General features: G+C 35.7%; 1 protein-coding gene across 1 annotated transcript; it reads right to left on the bottom strand.

The window, feature by feature from the left end:
- Positions 1-78: 78 nt before the first annotated feature.
- LOC140141455 (snake venom 5'-nucleotidase-like) lies at positions 79-14,838 on the bottom strand. Its single transcript, XM_072163317.1, has 9 exons — positions 14,290-14,838; positions 9,774-9,990; positions 8,954-9,136; positions 7,341-7,440; positions 6,934-7,037; positions 5,174-5,431; positions 4,172-4,327; positions 3,422-3,622; positions 79-2,653 (listed from the first exon to the last, which is right to left on the bottom strand). The coding sequence occupies exons 1-9, from the start codon at positions 14,686-14,688 to the stop codon at positions 2,430-2,432; spliced, it is 1,842 nt and encodes a 613-aa protein (XP_072019418.1). The 5' UTR covers positions 14,689-14,838; the 3' UTR covers positions 79-2,429.
- Between the last annotated feature and the right edge of the window lie 1,650 nt (positions 14,839-16,488).

Here is a 16,488-nt window from a genome sequence, read left to right as displayed (position 1 = left end):
TAATTCATTTACTCTACGAAATAACACCAAGAAAACCAACAAGTATAAAGAAGTTTAAAAAAGGTGAAAAGCCACACAGGAAAGATTTTTTACACTTTGGCCCTTGTTTTACGTTGTGAAACGTTTTTGATAGATATTGATGCTTTTTTGAGTAGGATATCCATATTGCGTGGTTAGTGGTTCTTTGTAGCCATGCGAGGCAAACTAGTTGGATATCCATATTTCGCGGTTGGTGGTTCTTTGAAGCTCTGAGGGGCAAGCTAGTTTGATATCCATATTTCGCGGTTAGTGGTTCTTTGTAGCCCTGCGGGGCAAACTAGTTGGATATCCATATTTCACGGTTCGTCGTTCTTTGAAGCCCTGCGGGCAAACTATTTCGATATCCACATTTCGCGGTTAATAGTGTGATAAATGGGACCAAGTTTAGAATATGGTGCAAAGCTACACAGGAAAGATTTTTTAAACTTTGGCCCTCTTTTTACCAAACAAAACTCCATAGATCCATAGATTTTGTGTTATAATCTCATAATAAAGGGGTAATTACTTTTTGGTAGATGTTTATTTTGACAGGAAAGAGCACAGTGTCAGAAAATAGACGAGTTAAAATTGTCATGTCTTTCACAGAGTTGCGCAAAAGGATCAAGGGTGAGCAAGCCATTTAATTGTGTTTGAGTTAACAAAAGTGTATACGCGTTAAATTTCTGGACATACAAAATACACAAAAAGCCTATAAATATTTCGATATATCAGTTGCAAGCATTGCAGTTTATTATACGGATTTAAAAAAAAATGTGTTTAAAGATCTCGTTGGACATTTGAAATTTAAAAACATTTTAAAACAATTTTAATGGTTTAAAAATGTTTTTAAATTTCAAACATCTTAAAAGATATTACTATAAGCTTATACATACGCGTTAGCACCGATTATAATCTGACTCAGGGTTAGGTATGTAGTAAAAACTAAAACGTTTTCGACATTATTCGCAAAAGGTTAGAACAGGTTTTCAGACAACTTTTAACTGTCGGGTTAAATCACGTGACCATATTTGGGGTTGACAAAATATTTTGCAAAAGTTTTGCCCAAGATATTTGCAATAACGTTTAAAAAATATAACCCGACATTTAAATGTTATTAAAACGTTTTGGAAAAAAAAGAAAAAAAAAGAAAGGAAAGAAAACATTTTTGTGCTTGCTGGGAGGTTTATTTCTCAAATCGAATAACAAGTTTCAATTGACAAAACCGTAAGTCTGTATATTTTGTCCATATCGTCAAAGGACGTTATCTGATGGTAGTGCGCTTCGTCTTAGTTAGAAAGGTATCACAATATGTTGTCAATAAATCGGATATCACTGGTCATGTGCCGGGTATTGATCATAGTGTAGACTGAGAAGAAGCAAAGAAGCATGCATAAATGTTAAATAAAGGAGGCGGTTTATGTTAGGAAGCAAGACAATATCATAAACAGAGACGAGGGGCAATACGATCTCAGTTATGTTTTTGACCATTTCCTGGGGAAAAGAACCGGCAACATTGGTGCTAAGCAAGCTTTAGCAGCAAAATGAAGATCTCAGCAACAAAGTAGAATATGGGCTCTGCAAAGCTTTGAAACGTCCACAGTGAGTATTGTTTTATAGACAGCATACATGATCGACATTAAGTATGGAATATTATTTTTCGCAAAATTCCACGACTGGTCTGGAAGGAGTTTGCATAAACTGCATGGGCTAAATGTTAAGTGAGGTGATGGTGTAAAATAATTGTTTGATAGAAAATGTGCTATTCCATACTTAATGTCAAATCTGTATAATAAAATTAACTATTATCCCTTGTAATGGTTACCTTATTATATACGTTTAAAATGTTAAGATCCCACTGATTACCTTATAATAGTTCGCTTTTAACTCTTATGAAGTTATATTCACCGCATGTTTTACATGTTTGGCAGTATTGCATTAAATGATAACTTTTGGGCGATATTCAATTTCAGCGCCAGCGGCTCGTAAATGTTAAAAGGCTTGCTCACTGTCGATAAATTATCGATTGGATTAGTCGACCGTAGCGGACAATTCGGTCGCTCATTGGATTAATATTATCACGTGGTAAGAAATGTGCATTGGACAATCGATTACTATAATGGTTTAGTACTGCATGTTTCGGTTTAATCTTCACGAAGCGGGTTTATGGCTGAAAAGGTCACGGTGAATTTGCCGTGGACAAAACTTCACTATGACGTGTTATAAGCCCGTTTCTATACAGGTGAATGAGCACGAAAAGAGTCTATCGCATTACCATTTGGTGCAGACTAAATTTCACATTAATGCACTCTGGAAATGTATATCATGAAAGTATATGAATGAATCAACCCCTAATTTAGTCATGAAACTATGAGAAATATATACACGACGTAGAGAGACATTCAATTAGTAAATTAAATAGGAATAGCAGAATAGCTAACTGTAGTCCGCGCAGAACAGCGGTGCATTACGAATTTAATTGTCAACAAGCTTCCTTTTTTTTTTTTTGGGCGTGTTGGCAATGGACACGGTGGCTGATTTTCTGAATCATAAACAACTATGCGACCCTCCAGGCCAGTGGTGACAGGACCGTTGGCTCTTAGGTAATCTCTGACTACTTCCGTAGCCAGTCGACCACCTGAAAAGAAGGAGAGAAAAAAATAGAACCAAGAAATAATGAAGGGTAAAGAAAGGAATGGAAATAAGGGAAGATTGGAAGAAGAAAAAAAAAAGGATAAAATAATAATTGTATAACAGTTTATTTTTGTATATTATTAACGATGAGGAGGGGAGGGGGTGAATACGCATAATTTTGATTTTTGTATTTATGAAAATATGGACAATAAACTAGGTATTTGGGTTAATAGTCTTTCTTTTATTCACATTAATTTCGAATGAGAGGGCGCACTTACATTTGACATCATATCAGCATTGTATGGAGAGTATTTGTACATTTTGGTATCGCTATTGAGGCGATTGATAGCTAGTATATGAATTATAGTATGTGATTTTAATATAGAAATTCCTGTGTGGGTTGCAACCCATCTTGTAGGATGACTCTTAGTATCACTTAAATTTGTGGTATGCTTACCTCCTTGTCTGATTATCGCGTTGTCTCTCAATATGTCCTGTCCATCACCTCCTCCAGGGGACCAAAGGAGACATTTTTGAAAATTGAGTTACTATAATTATTATCTTTCAGTAACATTAGGCTATCATATACTGAAAACGTCAAAGGTCTAGCATATTTGATTCTGAAGTTATGAGGTTTTGTGATGTGTATGTATTCTATTTTTTGTACTTCATATTTTTGCCTTTATCTCAATTTCAAACTAGCCGCCTTTGGCTCCATGGACCAGATCGTGTCACAAATTCTATCTTAGTGTCATTTTTGTGGTATGTTTACCTCGTTGTTTAATTATAGCGTTGTCTCTCAATATGTCCTGTCCATCACCTCCTCCTAGGATATAGCTACTCATAACCATCCTGTAATATTTTTTGTTTTCCAGGGGCTCATATTGTGGTATGTCACACTGACGACACAAGACCTGGACATCCTGCACTCGGTTACCCACTGGTTTGGTCATGTCGAACACAATCCTCATTCCTTTAAACAATAAATCAAGAACATGATGAATAGTTAGTATAACAATAACCGGACCGCAGAATATCCTCTCTCTTGAACCAAAAGTTGCAGTAAATGTGATCTGCTACCGCGAAATGAGCGTAAAGTCGCAAATTGGTAGTTTGGAAATGCGTGTTCTTTGTTACAGATGCAACTGTTCAAGCCAGAAGTATGCCTGATCGTCCTTTATGATTGTTCAATGTACAATGGACCATTCGTGAACTACATATAATTGGCTTGTAGCAGGTCACAAATTATTCACACGATTTGTTGGGAGTGACCTTACTTTCTCTATACTTCAACTTATTTTTTTACTTTCTTTCTTTCTTCACATATGAGTCAATATGAGTCCATAACATGCATATTGGGTTTTTAGTCTTTTAGCCTGGCATGACCATTTATTTTTGTTTAAGCTTGGTACCATCATATCGCAAGTGTATTTCGGCACGGAGCAACCGTTTAAACAAACAAAGTAGCCAGCCCATTCGAGGTCCACCGGGGGCTTTCGGGCATCCATACATGTTTTCCTACCTGAGACGTGCAAGAAGATCCAACCGTATCCTTCTGATTCATAAACTGAAGCCGAATGTTCCAGAGTATCCACGACGTGTTTACCCTTCAAATCCACGAGATGAAATGTATCACCATAGATTAGCCAATTTCTGATGTCACCAAAAGTTATTGGTCCTACAGAAGACAATAATAAATAAATATGAAATAATGAAGTTGGATGTTTTGAGACTGCTGTTCTCTGTTTGAAGATCCCTGTATTCATGGTATTGCCAGTGATATGTACTTTGTAAATATGGTTATAGTATGCTGTACTCTATGCACTCTGTATGTCACGATTCACAAAGGACATGTCACTGCCAATACAGGTGTCTGCAAACAAAGAACATCAACTCAACAGTTGGGACATCTCGAAGCAGCTCCCAGGTTTAGACTATATGCTCATCTAGCGGGGGCAGGTCACATTTTATCTTAATCGGGTGTTGGTTGAGTTCTGTACATAACTGAAGCCTAGACAACGCTTGGTTTCTTAAATGTTTTACTTCATTTTGCACATTTCTCACGTGTGGTTTTAACTCACACGAACTAAATTTATGGTAGAATGAAATATTAAGGGGGTACTACACCCCTGCCTAATTTTGTGTCTATTTGTGCATTTTTCTCACAAATTATAGCGCATTGGTGACAAGTAAGATATGTATATTATAGGGGCAAGGACTACAACTACTGCACTGGACATTTTATTTCAGCACAGACAACAGTTGTGAAGTTACAGTCAAAAATGAGGGAAACCAATATTTGATCAATAAATCAATAACTACTTGCATTGAGTTGCTGAATTTTTAGTACAGTAGTTGTAGTCCTTGCCCCTATAATATACGTATCTTACTTGTCACCAATGTTCTATAATTTTTGTTAAAAAGGCAAAAATTGGCAAAAATTGGCTAGGGGTGTAGTACCCCCTTAAGTCAATCCTGAATGAATAGGTATACCAGGTATACCCACGTATAACCATGCCCTTACCTGCGCCTTGTTCACCGTAGAGACTACCAATATTGGTCATGCCCATTGTAACATCTGCCCAGGCATCACCATCACCAGTTGAGTTTCTATTCCATTCCCAAACCATTGCATCAGTTAATAAGTTTGCAAGATTACACTCTGCAATGTCACAGACGTCAATAAGACCATACAATTGAACACAACTATCGCCGACTACTTCATTTTCGAGCTCTTCTACAGGTGGTTTCCATTCTTGAACTTCAGCTAGAGCATCAGGGTCTGTGAAGAAGACGCATATCTGCGTTATTTTTTTTTGGGGGGGTGACCGTAAAGTCGCAAATTGGGAAAATTGGGAAATCGAGACGTTCCAACTGTTGAGTTAATATTCTTTGTTGGGAGGCACATGTGTTGGCAGTGGCATGACCTTTGTGAATAGGGACACAATTGAATACTGAGTACGGCATATTATGCCCCCGTTCGTATAAGGATACACCACTGCCAATACAGGTGTCTTCAAACAAAGAACATCAACGCAACAGCCTGAATACTCGAAACTTCCATGCTCATTTCATGGGAGTAGGTCTCATATTCGTGTTTTCCTAGATTTTAAGTACAGGGTGATTTAAATTGAACTGTACCCAACTTCACCCAATTTTTTAAAGTATATTTGCGGAGATTGTACATATCAAAAAACTATCATAGAAAGCAGTGATAAGTGTTCTGTAGTAGACATTTTGAATTTTGATAATAAGTGGTTTTAGTCAGAAGATATCGCATTTTCGAGTTATCGTCCCATTTGTAGAACAACAAACGGAAGTAAGTTTATCTGTCTTCTCTACCGCAGTAACAAAATCCAACTACCATGACTACATACATGTATAGCAAAACCAAGACAAATTGGTATTTCGCATTATTATATCAATAATATCGATATTCAATTACAATGTCAGGTTTGCAAAGATTACATGTTAAATAATACATGTAGAACAAAGGATCCGTTGAATTGAAATTGTAGAGGGGAATTTGAATTCAAATATAAATGGTGCTGGTGCAATATCCATACACCTGTAATTGAGACCTGATTTTTTCACCAATAATATGAAACATAGCCTACTACCCTATTATATCTTGCAATATAAAATAATTTAAATGTCGGTAAGTATTTAATTTTAATTGTATTTATTTATCAATTCATCTTATTTTCATTTTTAAATAAATACGCGCAATTTATGTTGAACTGAAAGAGTTTGAGGGCAGTTGAGTGAGCAAAATGCTGTATGTCATCCGTGTGCAACATCATTTTTGGTGTGTTTTCTAAGAATGTACTTTTCTTCAAAACCATTAAAGGTGAAGACACGATTTTGTCACCAATAATAGGAAACATACTATCCTGTTACAGCTTACAAACACAATTTATTTAAACGTCGGTAAGTATTTTATTTTAATTTTGAAGTTGGGTACAGTTCATTTTAAATCACCCTGGAGTCTATTATAAGAAGATGGACGCATTTTAACAGTGTGAGATAAGGAAAGTTGAAATTTTAAAATGCGACTGTTTAACACAAATCTAAAACTTTTTTGACGGTTGACGTAGGGAATTTGTCAAAATCCTACTTCTAAACTATTTTGATTTTCTTATTTTATTTATTTTATATTTTAAAAATAATAATCATTAACAAATAAAATTAATTCATTATAATTATTAATATATCTGATGTTTGAGCACGATTATTTCAAGGAAATGCAATTAGAAAGGAAATTAATAATCCTGTTATTCTTGCCTTGAGAAATGGAGTCGTCCAGCAGAATTGGATTGCCATCAAAAGTCCGTATCTCACCCTCATCATTAAAACCAACGTTCAGATATCCTAAATATTTACCGTATCTAGCGACAAAAGGAAAACAAAATTGCGTGATATATTACAATCATGGTGGCCAATAAACAAAATTCACAAGCGGTGAACGGCATGATAAACAGAGACGTCATAACTCAAAACAGCTAAATCATATTTCAGGTATTTTAAAACAGAAGTCTGGTTTACTCGGTGAATAATCATCGTGTAAATCCCACACTTTACGAAGCAATAGTGCAATACGAAAATGTATCATTCGTTGTTGCCGGTTTACAGCGATAATTCACCCATTGACCACGCACCAAATTCATTTGTACAAATAAGCAATGTGTTACCTGTATCCCGAAACCACTAACACAGATGTATTGGGGGAGTGGTCTGGATTTACAACAATAGGATATGGTCCGCCTGGATTCTCATTAGATGGTGGTTCTCCTAGATTAAGATGGAAACAATAATGTTAAGAATCTATCTTAAAAGGATTTTTAATGAATAAACTTTTGAAATGCTTGGCAACTATCACAACCTTTTTGGAATGCAGAAGTTTTTTTCTCCTTTATCATTTTATTTAACAAATAGCTATGCAAGCTGGTCTCCCAACTAAACTACCGTGTAATTATAGTCAGTTTATAAATGATCTTAAACTGATCATATGCGGCAGTTTAAGATATATTAAACGTTTTGATACCTCAAAACGTCTTTAAATGATTTTTAAAATTATTATAAAGTGAATCCTCCGGCCTTCTAAACTCTACACAAAAAGTGCGTCCTTTAAAAAAAAAAGGTCTCTTTCTACCCATTTACTTCAAATCGGTGAATAGTGCTGTTATTAGTCGCGGTGACTGAACAAAAGTTATTCTTTTGAGCTATAAACAAGGTCATAAAAATATGTTTTACTTCGTTAGTTTGTTTACTTGTTTGTTTCAGTTTTATTCCTATACTGTTTGTAGGCCTATTTGCTGAAAGGAACAATCAGTCAATTTTCGAGCAAAATAGATTGAAATAATTTATACCCATGAAATGAAAAGGAAACATTATAGAGCTATTGCTGCCAAAAACTTAGTAAAAGTTAAATCCAAGGAGATAGATGAACGTTATCCAAAACATAATTTGCATTGATGGCACCCCTACATACTAATGGAAAGCAAAATCAGGATCAGGGCTAAAAATCAAATTGCAATTTAGCTTACATTACTATCACCTTACTAAACGCCGTTGCCTCTCTGCTGCCGCGTCATTTTTGCGCAAATTTTGAAGACTAAAATAATAGAAGACAACACAGAGAAGACTTAAAGCCATATTATAACATTTTCAAACAAAATAGATTAGCATTTCTTTGCCATAAAATGTTAGCTTTTACTGTCAGATATATTCCCATTTAATTTGGAGCCGAACAACTACGGCAAAACAAAGACAATTGGAATTTACTACCAGCGCACATGTCGCCAATACGTACCACTCCTTCGGTCATGTTGTGGTACGACCCTTTGTTGTGTATATCACCGTCCCGCGCGCCGTACGTACTGTGTGTTATGAACATCGTGTATGCGTTCGACTAATAATTCCATCGTAATAATAAAGCGCGGATTCCGGCGTTTTATTCAAAATCTCGGATTTTGACAAAACTACAGCACCTAGAGTCTTGATTTTTGCAGGGTATATTGGTTTAATAAAGTACAATTTAATCGTGTAAAAAGAGGAATTTTAAAAATTCAGTGAGGGCGTCTTCCTCAGCAAATGTTATAATATGGCTTTAATTTTATTCTTCTATAATTCCAACACATATTGCATACTTTTTGCATACAATAAATCAATAAAAACAGCATTCCGCGCGAGGTTTCAATTTCTGACTAGCTTTTTGAGACACATGTTTTATTAAGGTGGCTTAAGTTGGTCTGAAATGTAATGACGATGTAGACATATCTTTTAATACGACCAAGTAGATTACCTGTGTAAAAGAAGGTATCATTGGTACCAGACACTACAACATCAACCCCACGCACCATACTGGCAACTGAGATACTGTGTTCATAATTATGTCCTATGGCTATGATCTTATTGACACCCGAGGAGATGAGGCTATCCACGGCAGCTTGGACATTATCAATGACAGACTCGATAACGATACCTCCTGTAATATAAAATAATGATAATAATATTTCGTCATGGACTACTAAATCCAACTTTTATGTTTTTGTTGCACTTTTATAAACACCCTAGGTGTTTAACACTCAGTTATGAACAACAAATCACTCAAAATGAATGGAGTGTTTGCGCAATGAATTTTGAATATTCCACGACAACTTTGCAAGCTGATTTTTTCGTCATTACCAAACACAAACGTATATACCAAGCTGGACGTTCGGAATAAAAAATTATCCTAATTCAATAAATAATTTTTCGAAAATGTCTGAGGTGTTTTTATTTACCCACAATAGATAATATATGACTTGTAATTGTTTTTCTGCATGAGGAAATATACAAAATATTGTTCTTAAAATGACGTTTTTTGTTCATAATTTACAGCTCCATGTACATTTCGCGTTCAGGATTTCACGACAGAGTAGTTTTGAATATATAATCCTCTATAATCCTATAGACGTTGAAGTGTGTGCTTTTGAACCGCATTTCGCAAACTCTCTACTATCGCTGAATCAACTCATCAATGTATTCAAACTCTAAATATGTTCTGTTGTTTTTTGCACCCCCCCCCGACAATTTTATTCATATGATATAAAAAATGCTTATAATTATTATTTTGTTCTTACCAACAGGCTTATAGTTTGCCGTTAATTCCCATAAGTATCCCACAATGCCAACTTTCTCCCCATTGGTAAATTCAAGCACGTGATCAGTGACGTATAAATTATCAATCCGAGATTCTTGACTGCTGTCGATGTTACTCAAAACAACTGGGAAAGTGATGTTATTAAGAAATGGCAAAACACCAGTGATACCTTTGATAAAGTCGTATGCCCCTAAAACCTACGGAAAAAAATACACACAACTAACAGTATTACATGTTATCAACATTCATAATATACATTCCAGCTCCATCAGGTTCCACTTTCTAAAGGCATTGATGTTGTTGATTTTTGCCTTTCTGAGATGACCAGGTTACACATTCTAAAAAGTTTTATACAACAGTTAAAAGCAAAATACCATTAAAATTGTACTCAAAATCGTATAAATCTTAGTCTCGTAAAATTGGACTAATAGATTGGAAACATGTAGTTCCCATATTTAGTCACCCGTGAGTTAACTTTATACCGGGTGCACTTTTCTGTAACCACTAAACCCCCAAATCTTTACTGGAGTAGATCAATTTCATAGGCCCCCCAGAGCGTAAAAAGCCCCTTCACTTTGTACACAAAAGACTATTATTGAAAGGCCAAAATGGAAAGCAATGCTTTTTTAACTGATCTAGGCTACCCTTCATGCTGCAAATAACGAAATAAATAAAAAGAAGGCATTTTAAAATACCTTTCCTCCCAGTGCTTACCAAATGACTTGGTTTAATCATGGGACCACACCATACTGTACTCTACTCTACTCCACTCCACTCCACTCCACTCTACTCTACTCTACTCTACCCTACTCTACTCTACTCTACTCTACTCTACTCTACTCTACTCTACGCTACTCTACGCTACTCTACGCTACTCTACTCTACTCTACTCTACTCGTCTATACTCTACTCGTCTATACTCTACTCGTCTATACTCTACTCTAGTCTACTCTACTCTCCTCTACTCCACTCTACTCTACTCTACTCTACTGCTCTCCCCTCTACTCTACTCGACTCTATTCTACTCCACTCTACTCTACTCTACTCTACTCTCCTCTCTCTCTCTACTCTACTCGTCTATACTCTACTCTAGTCTACTCTACTCTCCTCTACTCCCTCACTCTACTCTACTCTACTCTAAAATGCTCTACCCTACTATACTCTACTCTACTCTACTCTACTCTACTCTACTCTACTCTACTCTACTCTACTCTACTCTACCCTACTCTACTATACTCTACTCTACTCTACTCTACTCTACTCTACTCTACTCCACTCTACTCTACTTTACGATCAATCCTCGGACCTCGGGGGCTTAAAAACTAAATTTATTCGGCCGAATATTATTAAAAAAGTGGAACTCACTCATATCCGAGTTACATGGTTTAGGAATACAACTAGAACATTCCTAAACCACTTGCCATGAGCACCTCTAGAGATAAGTCTGGCATTCATTCCTAGTAAATAGAGACATTAGAAGCAGACGACTAGTGCATCCTTTTGATATGGATGATGCAGATAAAGTCCAATTTTTTTGGCGCCAAAAAAGAATTTCTGAAGCAAGTTCTTCAGCGATTTTGACCCCCAAATAGTTATACTACATTTTGTATTCTGATAATTGTCTGCGATAGAGTACTTCCATGCTGTTAACGTTAAAATTGACGTATTGTGATATAAGTTTCAACATGTCACGGTTCGCTTGTTGTGCGGTAATCCGTAAAAACTAAAAAAAGGTTGAAAGAATCGTTATCGGTCTTTGCACCTGACCTCGTCATGCATATCACGCAATATACTTCTAGTGCCCGTTTCTATTCATCGTTATGTATTCTTCTCCCGTGCATTATATTCGCGAACTACCTTAATAGCCCAAATTATTTAAACCTGCACGCTAAACAATGCATTATCTAAAACCCGCACGCTAAACAATAGATTCTAGATAATACGTGCACGCTCAAATACTAGAAATACTACTGTCACATTACATATAACTTGTCTGTTTGATATATATACCATCAAAAAAGTACGAATATACATTCTGTGGTGTTAAAATAATTATAGGTTACAGGTTATGGTATTTTTTCATGCGCAAGATGTAAATAATAGGTTATGAACTATGTTCTATTTTGCAAATATCATTGCCATAGATTATGATTAATGAACCCAAACAAATCAAATGAGAATAATCGAGCTTCTATTAATTAAAAAGGGCTAAAAACAGGGGGGGGGCTATATACAAGATGACACCATTACAAAATATTCAGCATTTTACAAATGAAATACATGTAGGCCTATATATAAAATAACATAAACACGCCCGGGAAACACACACTAGCGCATAATATCATGATCATGCTTTATAATACTGGTACAAATGTAAAATTACACTGTCGTGTGTTTTAATATAATAGGTAGATTTTAAAGTTCAAATTACAGAACTATACAGTCCCGTTGAAATTGTAAGTGTATTCTCTCATCTCCATTTCCCGTCGTACTATAGTGGGACGTCAAAATCGATCGTTTCCCGGTCAACTGGTTCATGCTCTCTGTGTTCGGAACCACAATAAAATGATCACATTATAAAGTCAATTGGTTACAAACCATGCGTGAATAAGTTACTAAAGTATGACGTATGGCGCAATCGATACCATTGATAGCTAACTTATAGAGTGATTGATTTTCTTGACCAGTTAAATGTACCTGAGTTAAATGCTACCTGGTCAGTGGCCTAACGGTGTTTTTAAAATTTAAGATATTTTCCCTAATATTAAAACTAATATAATGAATGCAGCAATTAATATTGCCTATTGTTTTAATACACTCAAAGTATATGACGCATAATGTATTCGTGCAAATGCATTCGTCAAGATAATCGCACTTGCCATGGAGTTATTGCATTTAGCTCTCGAGCCTATCGGCCCTCGAGCTAAATGCAATAACTCCACGGCGCGTGCGATTATCTTGACAAATGCATTGCACTCAGTTCATTATCCTTATCATAATTGTGTGTACACCGGAATGGTGAATTATAGGGGGCAAAGAATTTTTGACAGGCCAAAGGGGGAGGGGCAGTGGTACATATTTTGGGATTTTGTTGTTGTTGATACAACGCTCTATAAAAAGTTGTAGGAGAACGTAAGGGACACGTTCAAATAATAATGCAAACGGAACAAGGTTTAATGCTAAAGTTTGTTCGGCTTATATACGGCGGAAATTATTCGGCTTTTGTTACTGCGCGCGTCAATTAAGTCCCAACTCACGCTCGCGTAAATTGACATAGGCGTGCGCCAGTCACGCACTACGCAACGCACAACTAGCATAAGCATTGCGCATTATATATCAATACACATTGTTATGAGTCTTATTTTCCTACTTATATAAACCGAAAAACTTTAGTGTTGGTGTAGAAATAGCTTTTCAACATTTTTAATAAAAAACTGAATCTATAAAGTTATCCAAAATTAAACCTTAAACGAAAATTCCGTCCTTGATTAATACAGGGTGACGTAAAAAGGTGAAATTTTTTGTCACGCCCCGTAAAAATGGTGTTTGTACGCGCTTTTGAATGGAGAAGCCCTTATTATCATGTATACTAAGGCAGACTACATGTATACTGGTAAGAACTGGTTGATTGAATAACAAAATATCGGTATTTTTCTTTCAATGGTTGCCATGGCGTCTGATTTAATGAATAGAACTATGGTTAGGGTTCACTGTTCATTGATTTGTCAGTAGACTTAGTGTACTGTTGTGGACTTAATGTATTTGTGTATAGTGTATTAGTGTGGACTTAGTGGAATGAGTACTCCCTATTCCAGAAAAATGCAGCACTATTTTTTTTTGGATTTAAAACATTATCAACTTATTCCAAATGAAACACATGTCATTCCTAATTATTCATTGTGTACTAACTAGCAATAAAAGTTAAATTTCACTATTTGGCCAAATTTGTAAATTTACCATTGTCCCCTACGATTGTTTAACAAAACAAAACAAAAACGCACATGTTTACGCCTAAACGACCTAAGCTAATCGTAGATTTTACCCCATAACCATAACCGGGGGTAGGACCAGACGTCAAAGGTGACGATAGAGGAGAAGGGGTGGATGAGGCCCACCATTGGTTTCTTTCTTCAGTAAAATCAGTGAGTTTCATTTTACTCTAGTCAAAATAGTCCAAGTGCTTCTGACTTTTTGCTCATCAGTTAGGTTGAAATAGTCATTTCCTTTGATATTGATGAGAAAACGCGGTGAAAATTGTTTGTAGACTTTTTAGCCGAAAAACAATTTTGCCTATACTTTGCTACATGACCAGAATTTCCCAAAACTGCATGGGCGCCCTCACATTATGACGTCATAGCGATATTATGTGGGAATGTTTGTACTTATTTTGTTATCACTGGATATTATGTGACTTGTCCTATGTATAACGTCAAGGTATAATGCTCCGAAGTTCCACGACGAGCGGATATGATTTTTTTTTAAAATTCTATACATACCGAAGCATTGTATCCAATGCGATTCATAAAATGAGCAGTCGCCAGTCCATCATGAGCATCAAACCATGCTGGGTTTCCCAAGAATCTGTCTCCTGCATCCAGGAGCAGCACATTATCTTCCAGATTTCTGATCTCTTTAACTTTCGTCACTCTTCGTGCATACCCTCCAAAACAAGCACCTGCATTTGCAAGATCCTCAGTACACGGTCCGCCATATGCATCTATTTCTTCATATCGAACGTGGATGTCGTTGGTATGCAGGATGGTCAGATCAAAATCAACATTATGTGACGCGAATACCATGTTGATCAAAGATGTAAATAGTAGTAAAACACTACAAGTGTTAGTAATTACAGAGACCATGCTTTTAACTTGAGTACAGGTCCGTAAGAATGACATGTATCAACTTAGCGGGTGTAAATCTGCAATAGTTAACCATGAGTGTAAGTCTGTAAAATAGTTCAACTCGTCACCATGTGCCACGCGTGTAATTTTTTGGTATGTATATTCGTCAGTCATACATGTATATAAATACAATTGCTGCCGTATACATATTCTATTATTTATTATGGTTTTACTAATTCAATGAAATAGCAAAGCGCCAGGGGATATGTTGTATGTTACTAGCACAAATTAGAGATATGTGACCGTGCACGGCGAATGAGCCGTAAATTCCTCCACTGGTCAATTTTGTTTTATTTCGTGTTTAAAAATAAACATCATAAACTTAAAAATGGTATATCATTTGACTTCAAACGATATCCAGAAGCGGAGTTATGGTTAGTTAAACTTTGCTCCTACAACAAAATTATAGCTGTTTCCGTTTCTATGTGTGTCTCTTTTTCCACATTGCTGGCAATAAATATCAAACAGTCATAATTGGCGGTCATTTCAAATCATCCCCAAGTCAACGAGGTTTAAGAAGGTTATCTCATTGTTAATTGTTGGTTATGCATACCTATACAAATAACCCACCACTTGAAAAGGATTTAGCAAAAGCAAACAAAGACCAGGGCTGATATTCATAAAACCACGCTAGGCCTAGTTGACAGCTAAAATTGACTTTAGCAAGCTGCTAAGCCTAGCTGATTGCTAATTCTTATTCATAAAACCCAGTTAGAGTTAGCAACATTCTAAAATTTTGCCAAAACTTAGAGTTGATCTGGGGCAGCGCTAAGTCACTAGTTGACAACTAGTCTTAATGATTTTGAACTAAGTTTGACATGATTTATTGTTTTAATTTCATATTAACTGTTGTCAATTATGAAAAATAATGTTCTCAGAATATTCTGTTTCTGAGGTCTTCAGTGTGTTTTACACATAAGAAACTGTCTTAAAAACACACAACAAATTTAGGGTGAATGAATAAACATTGAACTAAGCCAGTATTGTTTAACCAAATTTGCACAAGAAAAATGATTATGATATAGCAAGTAATCTTTAGTTAAGCAGATATGTTCAATCGAAGCAATTCTGTTCAGTTGTTTGATACGTAAAATATATATTTTGGAGACATGTTACCAATGTTCTCTTTGGTAAAGATGCATGACTTATTTTCAATAACAAATTATATGTCAATTTGATAAAGATAAATCATGCTTGGCTTTTGTCAGGACAACAAGCAAGATATATCATATGCTATTAAATTATCTAATATTATTTACACAGTGTTGCTCATGAAGCTAAATGAGCAGCGTTAAGTGGATGCATGTTGTTTTCTATTTGATGAAGCAATATAGTATGTATAGTATGTTTTACAACAAACCAAGGACTTAACATGTATATGAACTTTACTTGTTCAGAGTATCTTTTTTATTTTATTTGCCGTAACAACCTTGTAGGCCTATATAGCTTACAAAATACACATGTAATTTTATTAACGAAATCTCAATGAAGACCATCAGCAATGAGTCATTACATTTTGATCATTTTGACTGTGGTTCAGAGCTCAAGTATAATAGACATGTATTATATAAGCCTATTGTATTAGATGTTACACAACTGTTGAAGGCCATAGCACCCAAAACACCCAAATAAGTTATCAGCTAAATATTTCTAGTTGATAGCTAGTTAGCAAAGTGTTTAGCAAGGTTTTATGAATAAGAAATTAGTTGATTGCTACGTAGCTATCAACTAGTGGATTTAGCATCTTGCTAAGCACTAGTTGGTTGCTAATTTAGCAAGGCTTTATGAATATCG

Source organism: Amphiura filiformis, chromosome 19 (assembly GCF_039555335.1).
Source record: "Amphiura filiformis chromosome 19, Afil_fr2py, whole genome shotgun sequence".
NCBI classification, from domain to species: Eukaryota; Metazoa; Echinodermata; class Ophiuroidea; order Amphilepidida; family Amphiuridae; genus Amphiura; species Amphiura filiformis.
This window is presented reverse-complemented; position numbering and strand designations above follow the sequence as displayed.